This window comes from Ictalurus furcatus, chromosome 9, assembly GCF_023375685.1.
Source record: "Ictalurus furcatus strain D&B chromosome 9, Billie_1.0, whole genome shotgun sequence".
NCBI lineage: Eukaryota > Metazoa > Chordata > Actinopteri > Siluriformes > Ictaluridae > Ictalurus > Ictalurus furcatus.
Window position 1 is genome coordinate 3,297,244 of NC_071263.1, and position 20,172 is coordinate 3,317,415.

The following is a 20,172-nucleotide window of genomic DNA, read 5'->3' on the forward strand; positions in this document are numbered from 1 at the left end:
GTCCAGCAGTTGTTCCGCACTGCATTATACACCAACAGGCACTGTGCAGCAAGTGCCTGAAATATGAACATGTCATGGCTGTTGTTCTGAAATGCATTAATTATATCAGATCTAGGGGTTTGCAGCACCGCCGGTTCAGGGCCTTTTTGCAAGAAATTGAGTCAGCATATGGTGATGTACTTTACTGAGGTGTGCTGGCTCAGCAGGGGAAATGTCCTGAAGTGATTCTTTGAGTTAAGAACAGTGATGAAGAGATTCATGGAAGATGGCAGAATGGATGTTCATGAATTTGATGATCCAAAATGGGTGATGGATCTTGACTTCCTAGTGGACATAACGCATGAGCTAAACATCCTTAACCTGAAGCTCCAGGGCCTTGATCAGCTCATCACAGCAGCTTATGAAAATGTAAAAGCCTTCTCCATAAAACTGTCAGCTTTCTGCAAAAAACCTTAGCCATTTCCCATCATGCAAATCTCTTGTGGAGGAGGGAACATCATTCAGTGGTGATAAATATACATCTGCTATTGACAACCTACTGCAAGAATGTGATGAGCACTTTGCTGATTTCAAGGCACACCATGACACTTTCCAGATGCTGGCAGACCCCTTCTCAGTTGATGTGGAGAGTGTCCCAAGTGTGTTGCAAATGGAACTTATTGACTTGCAGTGTAACAGTGACCTAAAGACTAAATTCAGGGAGGCACAGGGAAAAGCAGATCCCATTGGACAATTTCTGTGAGACTTATCTCCATCCTTCCCAGAACTGTTAAAAATGTTCAATCGGTTAATGTGCCTTTTTGGAAGCACATATCTGTGTGAAAAACTTTTCTCAACAATGAACTTTAATAAATGCAAGTACAGGTCCAGGATTACTGACGCCCATCTTGAAGCTGTACTTAGGGTTTCGACTACAACCTCCATCAGGGCAAATGTATCTCACTTGTGTGAGAAGAAGTGCTGTCAGGTGTCTGGCAAGAATTAAAACAAAACAAAAATGTGTGTGTGTGATCTATTACATTTATGTTGAAAGTTATTCTTTGATATTGTTATGGTTATGTTTACTACTACTAAATTTGTTTAATAAAATATGTTGGTAATGGTAATTAAAAAAAGAACATTTTGAGAATATTGCACTTTCTTGGAGTACTTTAATGCTCTTAGGGCCCACCTATGAGATGACAGTACCAAAAGTGGCCCCATGGCAATTTGAGTTTGAGACCCCTGTTCCAGAAGCACACACTCATTCTAAATCCTGTTGTAGTAGTACGTAGTCATTCAAACTAATGTGACATTAGCACAAAATCATTCAAACTAATGTGACGTTAGCACAAAGTCATTCGAACTAATGTCCTAGAAGCACATAGTCATTCTAAATAGTGTTGTAATAGCACATAGTCATTCCAACTAATGTGACATTAGCACAGTCATTGAAAAGAATGTTCTAGCAGCATGGAATACAACACACACACACACACACACACACACGGCTATAGCGGAGCCGGGATAAAGGGCATTAGGGTGACAGCGGAGTTGGGGTTAACGGCGTTAGAGCAGAGCTCGGGGACCGGACGATGGCAAAGACCTAGGCAGTCGCGCTGTGGGAGTCACGCGCGCTGTGCTTTACACAGCCCCCAATGTGCTCTGCTTCAAATACTACACATACCACTCGACAGCTGCAAAGACATCAGGCTCGTACACAAGGCTCGCCTTCAACTCGGCCCAGAACGCATACGACGGCCGTGCCTGCTTTTCGCCCGTTTTTACACACCACATCGCACCAAATGCGCAGCCCGCCGGCTTGAGCACAACGCGCGCCGCGCCATTTCATGTCCGCTGCGTGAGACTGTTGCTCTCTAGCCGGCCAGGCCGGGCCACTGGAGAAACGAGAAAGCCCGTCCTCGCTCAGCGTGTGCTTCAACGTTTTGAATCTCGTCTAACGAGTCGGATTTTCGCCGAGAAATGCCATGAGAAAACACAGCTGAGCGCGCCGCGGTAGTGCATTCATTCACCGGCGCCCGACTTGAGTCTACAACGCTCTCATATCTGCTTTTAAGACCAGCCCCCCGGCCGCGGGGAGGAAGGTTCCTGTTTTACCCAGTAACGTACAGCGTACAATTCGTGTATTCTACGTAGTTCCAAGAGAGATGGCAGAAGTCGCACCCGCTCCCGTTCCCGCGCCGGCCAAAGCGCCCAAGAAGAAAGCAGCTTCGAGAGCAAAAAAATCTGGCCCTAGCGTCGGCGATCTGATCGTCAAAGCCGTTTCCTCGTCTAAGGAGAGGAGCGGCGTGTCTCTCGCTGCTCTGAAGAAAACGCTGGCTGCCGGCGGATACGATGTGGAGAAAAACAACTCCCGCGTCAAGCTCGCCGTTAAGGGTCTCGTGACTAAAGGCACTCTGGTGCAGACCAAAGGGACCGGCGCGTCTGGCTCTTTCAAGCTGAACAAGAAGCAGACCGAAGCCAAGAAACTCGTGAAGAAAGCCGCGCCCAAAGCGAAAAGGCCGGCCGCCAAAAAGCCCGCCGCGGCTAAGAAGCCCAAGAAGGTAGCAGCCAAGAAACCCGCCGCCGCGGCCAAGAAGTCTCCTAAGAAGGCGAAGAAGCCCGCCGCCGTCGCCGCAAAGAAAGCCACCAAGAGCCCGAAGAAGGCGAAAAAGCCCGCGACCCCTAAAAAGGCAGCTAAGAGCCCCAAGAAAGCGAAAGTTGTCAAGCCCAAGACCACAAAGCCTAAAGCGGCAAAGGCGAAGAAGGCAGCCCCCAAAAAGAAGTAAAGACGTTTGTTTCTTTCATACTTTTCTTCCTTAAACGGCTCTTTTAAGAGCCACCCATATTTTCCTTTAAAGAACAGGAATTCCTTTTCAGTCAAGCTTTATGGAATTAATGCAATACACGTTAGAAACATACAATAGTATGGATACACATACTACATATCATGTACACATAGCCACAGGCATCTACTCAGTATTTGCATTAAACGAATTCCCAATTTTCTCATGCCGTCAAATGATCCTCTACTGGCTGATGCTGATTTTAGTACAGTAGAATAGAATCCTGATCGTGATTCCTAAACGTTATTCCTGATCTCCAAAACGATCACAGAATATGTAGGGATAATATATTGATACATAATAAATCAATGTTAATGATAAGATTAAATAAATTCAGTATACAGTTGTTACTTTGTGCTTTTGTATGAATATTCCCTTCTGTCTATTTTCATGCGCGCTCTCTCTCACACACACACACAAACAGGGGTGGGAGGGGCGACGCTGGGATTCGACGGCCTGCTTGTGATTGGCTAATGTGCCACTGAATTCTTAGCGAATAAGAGAGTGGCCGTTTTGTCTATATCACGGAGAGCTCGGGGAGTAATATTTATTTCGGAGTCGGTGGTAGAACAGATCTGAGCATCAAGATGAGTGGCAGAGGAAAAACCGGTGGAAAGGCAAGGGCTAAGGCCAAGACTCGTTCATCTAGGGCTGGACTTCAGTTTCCCGTGGGGCGTGTGCACAGGCTTCTACGTAAAGGTAATTATGCCGAGCGCGTCGGTGCTGGCGCTCCCGTCTACCTGGCTGCAGTGTTGGAGTATCTGACCGCTGAGATTCTGGAGTTGGCCGGTAACGCTGCCCGTGACAACAAGAAAACCCGTATCATTCCTCGCCACTTGCAGCTCGCCGTGCGTAACGACGAGGAGCTGAACAAACTGCTCGGTGGAGTGACCATCGCTCAGGGTGGTGTGCTACCTAACATTCAGGCCGTACTTTTGCCCAAAAAGACCGAGAAAGCCGTCAAGACCAAGTAAACTCATCCACTACTGTTTTCTCAGTACCCAAAGGCTCTTTTAAGAGCCACCCATCTCTGCTTCAAAAGTGCAATTTTTACGCCCGTTTTTCTACTGAAAGTGTGCTCTACAAAGTCATCACATTTGAAATGAGCGCACAAGCGTTATACTTATACATACACTTAGCTAATAATTATCTTGTAACACTAAGTAATAACTATAATGATAGTGGTAGTTAGCGTGTTGCCTTAATGAAATCTGAGGGGGTAAAAGTGTGTACTTCTGCGACAGCATAAAAAAAAGGACTTGACAATGATTTGATACCATATTTAAGTAATAACAATAGCGGTTAGCGTGTTGCCTTAATGAAATCTGAGGGATGAATGTGTGGACTTCAGAGACAGCTGTTTTTTTTTTAAGGACTTGATAATTTTCTAGTCATGGTTTGATATCATATTTAAGTAATGACTATAAGAACAATAGCAGTTAGCGTGCTACTTAAATGAAGTCTGAGGAGTGAAAATGGTTTGTGACGGCGTTGTGTGTGTTCCTAATGAACAAAGCGTTTGTGCTAGAGAGCGCGCCAATAGAATAGGGGCGGGCGTCTTGTGTTTCGAACGGTGGCAGAGAAAACGGTCCAATAGTCAACAGGTGACGTCGAACGTTCTATCGAATAGCAGACGAGCGCGTTCGAGACGCCCAATCAGCGCAGGGTGATTGGGTGGCATTATGGCTTAAAAAGGCCGCGTTCGAAAGCGCCGTTTATCCTGTTTTTCTATCCGTAAAGTATACAGCTCGACGTTATGGCAAGAACCAAGCAGACCGCCCGTAAGTCCACCGGTGGCAAGGCGCCGAGGAAGCAGCTTGCCACTAAGGCTGCCCGCAAGAGCGCGCCGGCTACCGGCGGCGTGAAAAAGCCTCACCGTTACAGGCCCGGCACCGTGGCTCTGAGGGAGATCCGCCGTTATCAGAAGTCTACTGAGCTGCTTATCCGCAAACTGCCCTTCCAGCGCCTGGTGAGAGAAATCGCTCAGGACTTCAAGACCGACTTGCGTTTCCAGAGCTCGGCCGTCATGGCCCTGCAGGAGGCGAGCGAGGCATACCTGGTCGGTCTGTTCGAGGACACCAACCTGTGCGCTATCCACGCCAAGAGAGTGACCATCATGCCCAAGGATATTCAGCTGGCCCGCCGTATTCGCGGAGAGCGCGCTTAAACGACAACTCGGTCTAATATACACAAAGGCTCTTTTAAGAGCCACTTCATCGTCTCAGAGAACAGCTAATTTTCGGCAGTTTATATATTAGAACGTGGTACAGAAAGAAAAGATGATATTAATAATGTTATGTGTGTTAATGACGTACAAGGCTTTCTATTTATCAGCATTATTAAAAGGTTAGTTATTAATTTTGTATTTTTGTGATAAATACAGTGCTATGAATATTGCATGTTTGTTTTTATAGATGAGCCGTTAATTGTGGTTAGGTCCGAACAATACAAGGCACAGTAATCAGCTGTGTCTGTAAAATAGCCCAAACCTACCTTCTGTTTCAGGCGGCGTTGTGTGTTGCGCTGGATGGAGCTTGCCTGCTCTCGTGTGCCCAACCTCGGGAAAGGCAATTTCCCAGCAGCGGTATTCTGTCATAAGTGTATATTTGTAGTTAGGCCCGAGTGGGGTAAGAAATGTTACATGGTTAATATTACCGTGTCCTCTTTTTAACCCGTTCATGATCATTATTGTATACATTACAAAGATAAAGGTAATGTTCTTCCCTATTTGTAGATATTCTCGAAGTGAAATAGATGAGGCCACAAAGGGAACACATGAAGCAGTGATGAGAATGAAATGGCAAATAACATTAGAAATACATGAATAATGTTATCATAATAGAATCAAGGTGTGTACTTTAACATTATAAAATATACATAGCAGTACATTCATAATCATTACCATGATGTATGATTATGTTTTAAATGTGTTGTGGTGGTGTGCTGTCCGTATATCGTCTGTCTGGCTGGCGCTCGCACACATATAGTGAGATTGGAGCAGCGTTCCGAGTTCTAGAACTATCCTGATGGTATGATTGATGATTTCTCCCTTTATGACGCCGCGAGTTTTCAAACGTTGTGGTGTCTGAGCTGCCTCTGTATTCATTTGAACCGAGTTGTATTGTATCATTGGTGTATCTAACCTATTCATTTGGTTTGTGTACCTAGCGTGTTGAAGAATGGACATTGTCACAAAGCAGCTGTACAGATATCTGGATATATAATTTCCATGTAAAAGAAAAGGGAAAAAATCCCTTTCCATGTCAAGTGATGAGGTATGTTCTTTAAAAAATGAGATAATAATGATGCTGCTATACAGTTCAGAAAATCCGTGTATTGTCCTTGATACGTGAAAACTAGAAAGACACAGCTCATCGGCGTTACTACGGTGCATTGTGTAAAATAGCTCAAACTCACCTTCTGTTTCAGGCGGCGTTGTGCTGGATGGAGCTTGACTGCCCTCGTGTGTCCAAATTCGGGAACGGCAATTTTCCAGAAGCGGAGTTCTGGGCAAGAACTGTTACATGATATTATTATTAATCTCTCTCTTCCCTTTTGTCCCGTCCATGATAATTATTGTTGTAATTTATTAATTGTAGACATGACCTTTATCTTTGTAATCTGGTTCCCTATTTGTGGATATTCTCGAGCGAAATAGACGAGGCCACCAAGGAAACACATGAAGTTACGTAGGAGTAGTGATGAGAATGATATGACTAATAAGATTAGAAAGACATTAATAATGTTAATATTAGCAATTAATTTGTGTACTTTATTATGATAACTATACTGCTATGTACATGATATAATGTTAATGTGTTTTAAATGTTTGTGCTGTCCTTATACCGCGTCTATGTCAGTCTCCCTGGCGCGCGCGCGCACAGACATATAGTGAAATCGGAGCAGCGAGCCATAAGCTCTGTTATGACGTCACGTTCAGAGTTCTATAAGTTTCCTGCTGGTATGCTTGACGTTTGTTCCCTTTATGACGCCGCAAATGTGGAGGTTTTTAAACGTTGTGGTATCTGAGCAGGCCTCTGTATTCATTTGAACGGAGTAGTATTTAATCATTGGTCTATCTAACCTTTTCATGTGGTTAGTTTCTTTGTTTGTTCATCTATCGTGTTTAAGAATGGATATTGAAATAAGATATCCAGATATCTGTACAGCTGCTTTGTGACAATGTAAACTTAAAAAAAAAAAAACATTTCCATGGCTAGAGAAGAGGCTATGTTCTTTAAAAATTAAATCATAATGATGATGCTGTTAAACATTTCAGAAGCTCCGTGTATTGTCCTTGATACGTGAAAACTACACCATGCACAGTAATAACGCTGATGAGCTGCGTCAGTGTAAAATAGCCCAAACCTACCTTCTGTTTCAGGCGGAGTTGTGCTGGATGGAGCTTGACTGCCCTCGTGTGTCCAAACTCGGGAACGGCAGTTTCTCAGAAGGGGTATTTTGTTCCAAGCTTGTGGTAGTTAGCCAAGAAATATTACATGATTACTATTACTCTCCCCCCCCTTTTTTAACCCGTTCATTTTAATTAAAAATGTAATTTAATTTAATTTAGTATACTTACCTTTATCTTTGTAATGTTCTTCCCTATTTGTGGATATTCCCGAGTGAAATATGAGGCCACGTAGGGAACACATGAAGCAGTGATGAGAATGAAATTTCTAATAACATTAGAAATCAACTTCTGTACTTTAACGTTATATAATATACATAGCATTTTTATTCATCATCATGTGTGAATATGCTTTAAATGTGTTGGTGTGCTGTCTGTATACCGTGTCTCTTTCTGTCTGTCTGGCCGGCACGCACACATACAATGAAATCTGAGCAGCGTTCAGAGTTCTAGACCTATTCTGGTGGTATGCTTGACCATTTTCCCCGAATGTCGAGTTTTTAAATGTTGTGGTGTCTGAGCTGGCCTCTGTATTCATTTGAACGGAGTCATTGGTGTATCTAACCTTTGCATTTTGTTTGTTTATGTAGCGTGTTTTAATAATGGACATTGTCACAAAGCAGCTGTACAGATATCTGGATATATTATTTCAGTGTAAACTTACCCACCATTCTTGACATGGAAATGTTTTGTATGTTCTTTAAAAAGTTAATAATAATAACTGTTAAACAGTTCAGAAGCTCCATGTATTGATTTTGATATGTCAAAACTAGACAACGCAGACCAAGAGAGTGACCATCATGCCCAAGGATATTCAGCTGGCCCGCCGTATTCACGGAGAGCGCGCGTAAATGACAACTCTGTCTAATATACACAAAGGCTCTTTTAAGAGCCACTTCATCGTCTCAGAAAACAGCAAATTTTCTTTCTTGGGATGTTTGAATATTTAGAACATGGTACAGAGAGAAGGGGATATATATATAAAAAACTGGTAACTGTGGGGGGGGCTTGGACCCCCCATATGCCCTTGTCCTTCATTTACAGAAAACCTGGTTTGAAACAGTATAAAAAGTCTGTGTTGATATTATTCAGGGTTCACTCTGACGAACCCAACCCAGATAGCAAAATTTGTCTGGCCCAATATATTCCTGGATCCCCGGCCCAAAACTGGCCCTCACACTGAAAACCGACATATACAATTTCCTCCAGCCCAGATCTGGCCCAGACACTGTAAGACAGATCTGGTTGAGAGTCGGCTTGGTCCCCGGGCCAGATGTGGCCCAGAAACTGCCAAACATACTTCATTTTAGCAGGGAAACACAAACTCAACCATTTAATAAGATTAAGGGCTTTTATTAAACATTAACAAATACACTACAATATGAACATTTATTAACATAATTTTAATAAGTAAATATATTTACGGTATATTTAAAGACAAAAATTCTCACACAAATAAATTCAACCATTTAAAAACCATCAAGGACATTTATAGAGAACATACATTTGTTTACATACCCCTTGTAGAATTTACAAAATCTTAATACTGTTAACAAAATAAGACGGATCATAAAAAACCTGTGTTTTTTATTGAGTCCTGTCCTGAATAAACTTTCACATAACAGATGTTTACATATAGTGCACAAGATAATAGCTGAATTTATACAAATTACCCCATTCAAAAATTTACATACGCTTGATTCTTAATACTGTGTGTCGTTACCTGGATGATCCACGACTGTGTTTATATTTTGTGATAGTTGTTCATGAGTCCCTTGTTTGTCCTGAGCAGTTAAGCTGACCACTGTTTTTCAGAAAAATCCTCCAGGTCCGTCACATTCAGGACCTGGAGGATTTTTCTATTGTCTTGTGGACTATATGTAAACATCTGTTATGTGAAATAGTTTATTCAGGACAGGACAAAATAAAAAATCATGGGATTTTTATGATCAATCTGATTTTGTTAAGAGTATTAAGATTTTATAAATTCTGCAAGGGGTATGTAAACTTTCAACCGCAACTGTATACCCACCCAGCTACCAACACGCAAAAATTCAACCACTTAAAAACAGCAAGGACTTTTATAAACAATTAAAAATAGACTATACTATGAACATTTTAACAAATAGTGCAAAAAACACACCACAGTTAAAACACTCTACATACCCTCCTTTTGCAAAAGTCTTCTCTTGCGCCCACACTCTCGATCTGATGCCAGTTGAAGCCACCTCTTCATGGTCCCCTTGACCTCCATCTCAGCAGCATTAGACGTGAGGAGGTTTCTACGAACTGCAGCTTTGGAATAAAGCAATACATAGTGTAAGGTCATTATGAATCTTAAGCATTTATTACACTTGTACTGTGGTCAGTGTGAATACTGGATTCTGATTGGCTGTAAGGTGTGCATTATAACTGTTTATTGCACAGGTAGTTCCAGCCAGTTAGATCATTATAATTTCTAAATTTTATCACACTACTGCATCTCTCTGTCTGCTTTATATCACACAAAATTCCAGATCTAATGACCTAACTAACGGAAATTAAAGTTTGTACTTCTAAACCAATGACAGCTTTAACGTTATTAATTGTGCAAAGACCATGGTATAAGTGGGGTAATCCATGGCTAGGTGTGCATTAAACGATTTGAACGACTGGTTCTTTTCCTCCACATCATGCATTAAAATCATTTAATGCACACCTAGCCTTGGATTACCCCTTACATATCATCTGAGAGAGACAGCTAATTCTTTATGTAAACAGATATACTTACCAATCATGACCTCTCCGAGTTGGAGAGCGGCCAGTGAAGTCTTTCTATTGACTCCCCTCCAGCTGAGGTTCTTTTCCAGGGAGTTAGCAATCACCCTCTTCAATATGCGCCACATGCAGTTGAGCACATCTGCCCCGTCAATAGGCGCCAACCAGTTTACCTGAAACCGATTTAAAAAACAAAAATAATATACAATAGTATAAGAATAAATAATTAATAAGCATGTATTGCCTCGTCAACTGGGTCAGTGCTTCTCACTACTCCTGCAGTTACCCTGCCCTGTGTGTTTTCCATGTTTTCCTCCTCTACCAAAGATTAGATCATAACTGTTCCCTTATATCAAAGTTGTGTTCAGTGTTGTGCTTTGAGTACGAGTGTGTCCTTTTGAGAAAAAGAAAAAAAAGCTCTCAGTCGCTGTGTAATTGTGCAAGCAATTGTTAACAAAAAAGAAAAAAGAAAATTCTCAGCAGTTTTTGCTTGTAATCTGGGCTCTGTTGCATCCTTTGCTCCAGACTACACAGTTGAGGGTGGTCTTGCAGGGGCAGTAAATCTTCCTCAATATCCAAAGGCTGCACCTGGACCTCCTGTAGTTGAAGCAATCTCAGTGGTTTGTTGGTCCAGCACCATCCCCAATTTAGTCAACACCTCCCTCAGCATGGCTATGATGAAGTTAACAATATTTACAAATGATACACACTACAAAACTATACAACTCCATCCTCAGTCTTATTCCTAACCTATACAAATTCCAGTAAGATGGCTGAGTGGAAGTCACGGTTGGCCCTACCTGCTTCTGATGATTACTGGGGGCTCCTCGTAAAGGCTAACAGCCTGGCAACACTACAAGAGAACACTGTGTTAAGGGAAGTGAGGAAACATGTTCTACAAAATTAATACCTACAAAAGAAAGTCAATCAGAAAGCAGAAGAATACACTCACATGGCATATCGTCCGTCGGCTGCCAGTTCTGCAGCATCTCTGTGAACGAGCCATGTGCTGCTGCTGGTCAAGTGGTGGTGAGAACAGGGGTGAAAGTGGTGTTTGGGGTGACTGTGGGGAAATTAACAGTGGGGGCAGGTGGAAGAATTTGTTTGGGTCCACAGCATGCTGCAAACTGTGTGGGCTTTCTGACAGAACATATTAAGTTAGCATTAGCTCCATGTTCCAGAAAGTTCTATCCAAACATGGGCGGCTGTGGTTCAGGTGGTAGAGCGGGTTGTCCCCTAATCGTAGGGTTGGCGGTTCAATTCCCGGCCCGCATGACCCCGCATGACTCCACATGCCGAAGTGTCCTTGGCAAGACACTGAACCTTAAGTTGCTCCCGATGGCAAGTTAGCGCCTTGCATGGCAGCTCTGCTACCACTGGTGTGTGAGTGTGTGTGTGAATGAGACAAAGTGTAAAGTGCTTTGGATAAAAGCGCTATATAAGTGAAAAAGACAATCGGAACAAAAAGTTAAAAAAAAAAAAAAAAAAAAAAAAAAAAGGTAGTAAAAGAGGAAAGGGAAGGAATAAACGAGGAGTTTGTGTCTTGTAGAGCAATAAAAAAAAAAAAGTGTCGAGCTATGAGCATCAACATTTGTCACAACAATGTCAAACGCTCTGCGTCTCCTGACTCTGCTGTTATCCCGAAGAAACACAGAGATCAAGGGTTTGTTTGTTTACATCAGATGTACTGGAGCTGTGAATAAATAGACTAACGGATATCTTAAAGTAGCTAGATAACGTGTAGTCACTGAAAAAGGGTGAATAGCTATTGAATTACAGTACATAATTCAATAAGGTTTGAGAATGGAAGAGCTGATCGTTAAATACCAAGCACAGCTCACAGGGAATGTATGACGGGATAGAGAATGTTGCTGATAAGCTGTATGAGTGGGCCATCTCCCGCTTTGAAAATTATCCCAAAATGCCTAGAAATAAAAAAAGGAAAAGTTGCAAATGCGCTTTAAGCGTTTTTTGCCTCATATAAAGTGACTGAAAAGTAAAAAGATCTGAAACGAGGAAAAGATCAGAATGCAGAAGGAGATCACATGTATTAAAACTAACAATAGCATGCTTAGATCATCCACTGAAACACTGTCCCATGAGTTGGATGAAGCACGCGCTGCTTGTCAATTTCTGATAAATAGTACAGTTAAGAAAAACACCAGTGAGAGATCAGTGGGTGCCATGATTTGTAACAGAGTTTCAGGTTTTCAGGAAGTTGGTGATGAGATTTGGAAGAGAGATTCTCTCTCCCATTTAGCAGTAGTCAGTACTCTGACTGCACAGTTAGATTTCCCATTGCACCAGTTCACTCCACTAATACCATGCAAAATAGTGAAGAAGGGGAGGGGCCAATGACATACGATGGTCAGAGGGTTTAATCCAAACAAACTAGAAGCTGTGATTAAGAATATTGGAAAATTTGACCCATCAAACAGTATCCTTTAGAGTTTTTGAAAAACCTGGAGCAATATTCAGACTAGGGACGCACCGAATGTTCGGCAAGCGAAATTATTTGGCCGAAAATAGCAAAAAAAAAGGGTTAGGGTTAGGCCGAAAAGAAAAGGCAGAGTAAATTTAACTGAACAACGACGTGTTTGATGACGCGACCAAATAGCCTAGCAACCAGAGTGAGACGCGCGAATGTCACGACCTCGATGAGGGGGTGTGTGCATGTACGAGCTACGTGCACGAGCTACGTGCACGAGCTACGTGCTCTTCGGATGTTTACTGTGCGCTTGTTGTTTGTCACGTCGCGAGACAAGGGAGTAGAGTATTGAAGCAGGTAAAGACGTATTTATTTAAGGGCAGGCAGACAAATCCAATATCTACTATACTACTCCGCGAGGTGTACAGGGACGCGAGCGGTATATATCCCCAATATAATCAGCCGTATAGAACCGAATAGAACCATTTTTTGCACTCGTCAATGCACTTTGTTGTAGGCTACAGTGTGTTACATTCTTTCAGCAGTTAGTTATAGGCCTAACATAGGCTATCCAAGGGGAGCTCAAAGATGACCACATCAAAATATTTTTATTTTACTCATTTATTTAAAGTTATATTGTGCCTTGTTGGTTGCCTATGCCTGCTGGAATGAAAAAAAAATGTTCAGTGTTAAATAAATATTTTGAAATTGATTTTTTTCTTTGAAAAGCAAGACAAAATAGTAAAAAGCACATTCTGACTATTTAACTTATGCAATGGTGAAAAAAAATGAATGGAAGAAACGTTTAAAACGTTCAGTGGTAATCCTGATATTACTCAGGATGATGTCAGCTTCAAATCTGTCCTACTTAGCAAGTGTGACCCACTCACCCATTCTGCTGTGGCAATGCATGTGAATGCAAAAATGACAGTTTTAAAACAGTAATGCTAATTCAAAGAATTCTCATCCTGTGTCAGCAATAGGCATTTAAAAGCCCTATCCGAATGGAGGTCGCAAGGTTTCCTGGATAAACGAGGGCCATGCTACTGGAGACAAAAAGGAGAGCCCACCTACTCCTAACCCTGATAACCCCCAGTGTGTTATTCATGTGGCAAAGAGGGACACATTTCTAGGGAATGCAAAGTTTTTTTTAGGAGAATATCTCCTAACATTGAACTTAACCAGTTACAGGCTACAGTAAACAGACTGAGCAAGGAGAATGAGGAACTGCGTGCTCACATGGAGAAGCAGAGCTTTAAAGCCATGTCTTCTTCAGCATAGGGATCACAGGCCTCCATTTCACATGTAGCACCCCTGTCATGAGATAATCACGGTAGACCAATCATAAATGTCGCTGTTGGAGGCCGATGCCATGGTGGGTTAGTTGATACTGTTGCTTCCTTGACAATTTTTCATTCCGACAACCCCCCACACAATGGTAAAAAGACAATAATTTTAGAAAGGTTTGACGGAACAATTTCTCTTGCATCCCAGACAAAAAATATGCCGTTCCAAACTGGCAAAGATGATTTCAAAGACAAACCCTGGCTCAGTAGAACTGGTGATGGTCGCGGTATATTAGGTTCAGACATTATAACTAAGCGTGGCTATATCATTGACTATGGCAACAACTGCATTTGGCGTAATCCTCAGAGTAAAGATAAGCTTGTGGAGATTTCTGATGTACATGCGATCAAAAAGGTTCATGTTAATATTAACATTTTGGGCACAACAATAGTTGCCTTACAAATAAGTTAAATAAAATAATCTGGGTCTTCTTGTATACTTCGCTTTTTTTACGCGCACGCTAGCGTATGCGCACAGTCGTACGCACAGCTTTTCAAAGTAACCTCCGGTTGACATGTACGCGTACACAGGAGATCGACGCATGCGCATTACGACAACTTGCACTACCGCTCCTGGCCTACAAGAGTCAGTACAGAGCAGTAAAGCAGGTCTACTGGTGTAAAGGACGACAACGAAGAACAGTCACAACAACACGAATAACAATGCTTGGGCAACCTCTCACCACGATTAGCACCTAATTAGAAGATTCTAGTAAGATTAGAACTATACAATCGCGGGGACTTTCTAACCTGCACCAGTTTCCGTCTCTTCCGTTTTTTTCTTCAACTACTATGAGAATCAACGGCCCTAGGTCACTGTCGCCACCTTGTGGAAGAAGTAAATGGTGCATAAGAAAGAAATGCGCATGTGCAACCTGTGGTTAGAAAAATCGTGTATCGCGCTTACTGTACACTGTTCCTAGCGTGAAAGCATACTTTCCTCTTAACGCGTGGGTGCGAACACAAAAAAACGCCCCAGTCTGAACAGGCCTTAAAGCATGAACAATAAAATATATACTACTAAACATTTTTTTTTAAGTGAAGTTATTGAATTTAGTAAAGGCACATGCAAGCCCTTCTGCTTTATATGCAAATTTTACATAATCTCCCACAGAAAATAAACAACTTGACCATTTAAAATCAAATAACTACTAAACACAGATTTAAATATAATAAACGCTGTTGTTTTTAGAGTGCCGTTCGTTTGGATGTTTTTTTTGTTTGGAGAGCAGAAATAAGAAATGCTAACTCTCGAAACACTCGTTTTTAGAGGAAAAGCCAAACATACACATAGATTTTAACCGATATTAAAGTGTAAAGTTTAAACGAATAGATAAATAAAACCGTTGAGCAGTACCTTCTAAGCTCCCGCAGCAAGATGGCCGCGACTCTCCAGATGACCAGTAAACACCATTAACACTCGTCTCCTCCTCTTCTTCTTCTTCTGTGCTGAATTGTACATTACCGCCACCTAGGGATCAGGTGTTGCAATGATGATGGACGGAAGTGCCCCCCTCCATTTTCACCACGCATGCGCAGTGCAAATTGGGCAGGTGATCGTGGACAGACGATTCCGCTGGATCTTTACCGCGCATGCTTTAATTACCTTTTTTTAAAACCCCTTTTAATTAAATCTTTACAAAAAATTACATAATAATTAAACAAAAGTATGTTATTATAAATAGCATGGTACAGTATAATGGACTACAATTACATTTATACAATATAATAACATACAATTCCCTGTGTATGTTGTTGCTATAGAAACGTTAACCTATTAGAGCATGTTATGGAGAATTCGACGGTGGTGTGGTATAAAGTGAATCGGCAATAAAGTTATCAGCTTGAGTTGTTTTGTTTGCGTGTAAAAGTATACAGACAGAGTAGATATTTCATTGAGATTATGTTAATGAAAAGGATGTGCCTATTGTATAGGATTGTTGTGATTATCGTGCAGCTCTTGTAAGATGTGGTAAGGAAATTTGTGAAATACAAACACAAAGAAGTGGTGGTTGCTTCGGATTAAGAAAAAAAAAATCTGCCAAATTAATACGAGTGTAATATAAACAAATGTTTGATATGCCTGTGAAAGTCTTTCAAAAGCGAATCTGTAGGTAGTTTACCTTCTGAAGGCTGGAGCGAGTAAACACTCCTCAGGCACTTGAGAGTGTTTGTGGAGAGTGTGTACATTTTTGGACCAAGTCTGCATTCTAGTAGCTGACGAGTTTCTCCCTTTCTCAGATTGTTTGCAGTTACACCGGAGTAAACTATAACACGTTAAAGACTTAACGATCCTTGCTATTCAGTAGACGTGTGCCAATAATCAATTCCTCAACACATCACACTGTTTAACATGCACAATAAAAAAAAAAATTATCAATACCCCTGCCTTCAGTTCAGAAAGAGGCGGTCTCGATAGCAGCGGTGGAAGATTACGGCAAAAAGATATCTTATCATGGTAAAACACGTGTGTGTGTGTGTGTGTGTGTGTGTGTGTGTGTGTGTGTGTAACAAAATTATTACCTAACTTGGAATAAAAATAAGTTGGAATGAACTGAATGTAGCATTACTGGGTCTAGCATTAGTGCCATGTTTAAATATCTGATTATTAAAGTATGATTTAAGACTTTGGCATTTCCAAAAATGAAATTAAACAAAATCCAGGCACGTAAAAAAATCCACTGGTATAAGATAGCTAAAATAAGAACATAAACTAAACAACGATCTGACTACTCAAAATTATGAAACAAACATCACTTATTATTAAATTCACAGTTGTGCCTAGTTTTCGTTGCTCCCTAACGATACCATACCGACTTAAAATTGGCTAAATTCATTCAAATAACAAGAAGATATTATAATCGCTTACTACCTAGGTAGCATTTTTTAATTTGTTTTTCAAGCTGAGTTTCTAAGTAATTGTCATGTTTGGAAAGTTAAGGAAAAACTCCACAATGTCATAAATGTCAATCTACTAAATAGGGATTTTTAAAAGTTTTGCGCTGTTCGATATAATGTACCATATACATTAGCGGTATGAAAACTGAATATTCACACACGCCCACTGTGCGGTTCTAACCAATCTCATTAATGTACAAACATAAAATGGTTAAAATGACCTCACATGAGCCAAATAAGAGAGTAACAGAAACACAGAAAGCAAACTCAAAGGAAGGGCCTCAAATGTAAAGCCTTGAACTCAGAGCCTCAGATTGACCGCCCCCACACTTCAGACGTGCACAGCCGCAAACGTAGATCCTCAGATGCAGAGCCACAGATGTACAGTCCTAGACAAACAGCCTCAGAGGGAGATCCTCAGATGTATAGCCACAAATGTACAGCTTCGGATATACAGCCTCAGATGCAGAGACTCCAGTGACGTGAGGTCAGGGGAGGCCGGGGAGGCAGTGCCTCCCCTGTGTCATCATGAAATGTAAAAAACAAATAATGATTAAAATATATATATATTTGTCCACTGATCTGTGATAGAAATGTCAATCTTGTATGATTCCAATCAGTCCAATGATTTTTATAGTCAATATCACTGAATTTGTGTATTTTCCTGTTCAAATAAGGGGGAAAGATGCGAAGAGAGGAAGCGACAAGCTGAGCCTCCTCTCCGATTGCGCAATGCCTCACAAACTGGGTTGAGCTGCTCTTTTTTTTTTTTTCTCAACTTGAGCACGTGCAATTGATCTCTCTGTATGTCACAATGTAATGTTTGTATACACTTTTATTATATGTCCTCACATTCCATAGTCTATGTCATGTATTTCACGTATGTGTATAACATATTAGTCTTGCTGATCTGACATAACGCCGCAGTGAAAAAGCAGGAGGGGAGGCAGCCAGTACCTCTGCCTCACTGAAGGGGGCGTGTGTGAGCATACGGGCTTGTTCTGCTATTGTTCTTCACGTATTACAGACAAATGGCATTGTGGGTAATATGCTAGCTAAAAAGTCAAGTGCACCGCATCAGTCCGTTTGTTTTTAGTTTTTGCCCTGACTGCAAAAATGGAAGATTATATATAAGCTAAAACATTTGTCAAAACTGGACTTTCAATCACACTGTGGAATACCACAAGAGAGTCTAATTTGGAGGGCATGCTCAAGCTAACGTGCCATTCCATTGCATTGGTGAGTTTTTGTTCCGCTAACCTATATGCTAATGTCCGCCATTTTATGCCCATTGACCTCAATGTAAACAGCGCTAGCAACCGTGCCCTGTGCTGCTGTAAGCTAAATGTAAGCTAACGGCTAAAGTGTATTATCCCTGTTAGCATACTAGAAGTGTATTTAATGGTAAAACGGGATATTTCATGGTATTCTGGACTGCTACCCCTGGTGAGTGGAGTAGCTCTGTTGAGTTATGTTTTGTAACTGTGTTTTACGTCGAGTGTTAAATCGTGTGTATTAACCGTTGCGCCCTTGAGGCCTAGCGTCTGTCGAGACATTAATATTAGTGAATGCTAACGGAGAGCTGTTTTTCATGCACCTCATTCATACATTTAGGGCTATTCAATGTATTTTGAATGAGTTTATTGAGTTTGTTGATACTAGCCTTAGCCTATGACAGCAATGTCAATAGTGTTAGCTGTAAGATAATTTTATGTTGACCTATTCCATATAGGTCAGGTTTTATTGTTGGATTCAGATGTTGAGTGATCGCGGTTACTAGTGGAGATTCTGGAGATCCTTGGAGAAACTTCCAGTACTGGATGGCGAGCCAACCTCACTTGATATAGAGCCCGGTTGTAGCTATATAGCTATGTAGATATAGAGGTTGCAACCTAGAGAGACTCAGCCAAAGAGCCTTGATCTATTTCCCCTTGGCCCAAGGGGAGCAGGTAGACCTGTGCACACACAGTAACTGCTCTTCAGTCAGCAGGCTGCTGGATTCACTTGCAACTGGTGGACAGATTAAGAAAAATAACTGTAAAAATTATACTATAAAAAATGTTAAATAACAACCCCAAAACAGGAAAGTATTAATTTAGACTATTTTATAAAACAAATATTCAGTAACCCTTTTCCTCCTAGTCACACATCATTCACACAAAGTGTTGGAGCTCAAATGTATTTTATAGGTTAAGGACAATTTGATCATGATCATATTTGTTTGACAAAATTCTCTACTTCAAAATATGAGCTGTGTATTAGAAGTGTGCATCAGGACTGGGATCCTGTGGGGCAACACAAAGTCATGGGAGCAGTTCGTTTTTACCTTGGACTCCCTTTGGATTAAATGACTATTTATTTATATTGTGAGAAACAGAACCAACTAAGTTCATTAGGAAATCTCATGAGCATGTACAAACATAAATATCTACAAGAGAGGTTAGGTTTGGCCAAATGGAGCAGGAAGGAATTGATTAGGATTGTAGTGACAAATGACAATCTTGCCACTTAGAGATGTTGTAGAGTTCTTTCCGACGCGTGAGATCTGAGCAAGACACGCTTCTAGTCTAGTACTGCTTTTATCCACTTTATTTATCACAAAGCTCGTACATGTCTGTTTAAACTCGCAGTTCCAATGCACACACACATAGTAATCCCACCAGCTTGCTTCCACCTGCACCTGTCCTGACACGGTCAAAAATTGTTGTGCTTCCCTCCATTACACACCTGCCTTCTCTTACTCTCTGGCTACCTATATACTAATTAGACGCACACTGCACCCAATGTTAAGCAATGAAATTACAACAGACACTGACTACATTTACATGGACAGCACTAATCTAATTATTGACCTTAATCTGATTAAGATAATAATGTGATTAAGGTGTTTACATGAGTCGCTTTTAGAATACTCCTGTCGTGTTCCCGTTTTACATGTTTTAGAACATAATTAGATTAACAGCCCGCGTCATTACGTCACCGCGCCACGCCGTCCGACGTCCCTTCAGAATTTCACGTATCAACATACAGTTCGTCTTCATTATGGTACCGTATACAGTTTTGGGTGTTTTTATTTATTTTTTTTACGAACGCTTTAAGTGCAGTTAATTATTTGTCATGCTGTACGTGCTAATAGACAACTGCTTGAAGCGGTGGGTGTGTCCCAAATCGCATAGTTACCGTCTATATAAAAGCCGAGATACATGTATTTTTCCCCACTACGGGCCTATAGTAGGAACGTATGCGATTTTGGACACAGCCGAACTCTCTTGTTCGCCGTAAAACATAAAACTGCCGTGTGTGATCGTGTCCTGTCACAAAATGCGGTGAAAACTCCCACACGACGTTCATAATGTGATTAAGGTGTTTACATGTCACTACTACACGTCCATAATGCGACTAAAACAGGAGTACTCCACCTGTCTTAATTAGATTATTGCTTACTTCGATTATGACCTTTATTAGATTAAGGTAAGTAAAAATTGCTGTTCACATGGTAGTTTCTTA

The 20,172-nt window shown here is 41.2% G+C and overlaps 3 protein-coding genes and 1 long non-coding RNA gene across 7 annotated transcripts; 3 read left to right on the plus strand and 1 right to left on the minus strand.

The window, feature by feature from the left end:
• Positions 1-2,001: 2,001 nt before the first annotated feature.
• LOC128612518 (histone H1-like) lies at positions 2,002-8,058 on the plus strand. Of its 3 annotated transcripts, XM_053632803.1 has the most exons (3): positions 2,002-2,764; positions 5,994-6,100; positions 6,255-6,670. In XM_053632803.1, exons 1-2 carry the CDS (start codon positions 2,148-2,150, stop codon positions 6,058-6,060), a joined length of 684 nt encoding a protein of 227 aa, XP_053488778.1. In that variant the 5' UTR covers positions 2,002-2,147; the 3' UTR covers positions 6,061-6,100; positions 6,255-6,670. The 3 variants fall into 3 exon arrangements, with proteins under 3 accessions (XP_053488778.1, XP_053488776.1, XP_053488777.1); XM_053632801.1 differs by lacking the exons at positions 5,994-6,100; positions 6,255-6,670 and adding an exon at positions 7,210-8,058; XM_053632802.1 differs by having other exon boundaries at positions 5,994-6,670.
• LOC128612526 (histone H2A) lies at positions 3,359-3,831 on the plus strand. The gene has a single exon (XM_053632816.1). The coding sequence runs from the start codon at positions 3,413-3,415 to the stop codon at positions 3,797-3,799; it is 387 nt and encodes a 128-aa protein (XP_053488791.1). The 5' UTR covers positions 3,359-3,412; the 3' UTR covers positions 3,800-3,831.
• Positions 4,056-5,980, plus strand: LOC128612524 (histone H3). 2 transcript variants are annotated; one of them, XM_053632813.1, is made up of 3 exons: positions 4,056-5,171; positions 5,331-5,674; positions 5,813-5,980. In XM_053632813.1, exon 1 carries the CDS (start codon positions 4,582-4,584, stop codon positions 4,990-4,992), a length of 411 nt encoding a protein of 136 aa, XP_053488788.1. In that variant the 5' UTR covers positions 4,056-4,581; the 3' UTR covers positions 4,993-5,171; positions 5,331-5,674; positions 5,813-5,980. The 2 variants fall into 2 exon arrangements, with proteins under 2 accessions (XP_053488788.1, XP_053488787.1); XM_053632812.1 differs by having other exon boundaries at positions 5,331-5,980.
• On the minus strand, positions 5,332-7,217 carry LOC128612530 (uncharacterized). Its single transcript, XR_008386758.1, has 4 exons — positions 6,672-7,217; positions 6,432-6,541; positions 6,243-6,342; positions 5,332-5,414 (listed from the first exon to the last, which is right to left on the minus strand). It is a non-coding gene; the product is annotated as an uncharacterized LOC128612530 (long non-coding RNA).
• Positions 8,059-20,172: the final 12,114 nt, after the last annotated feature.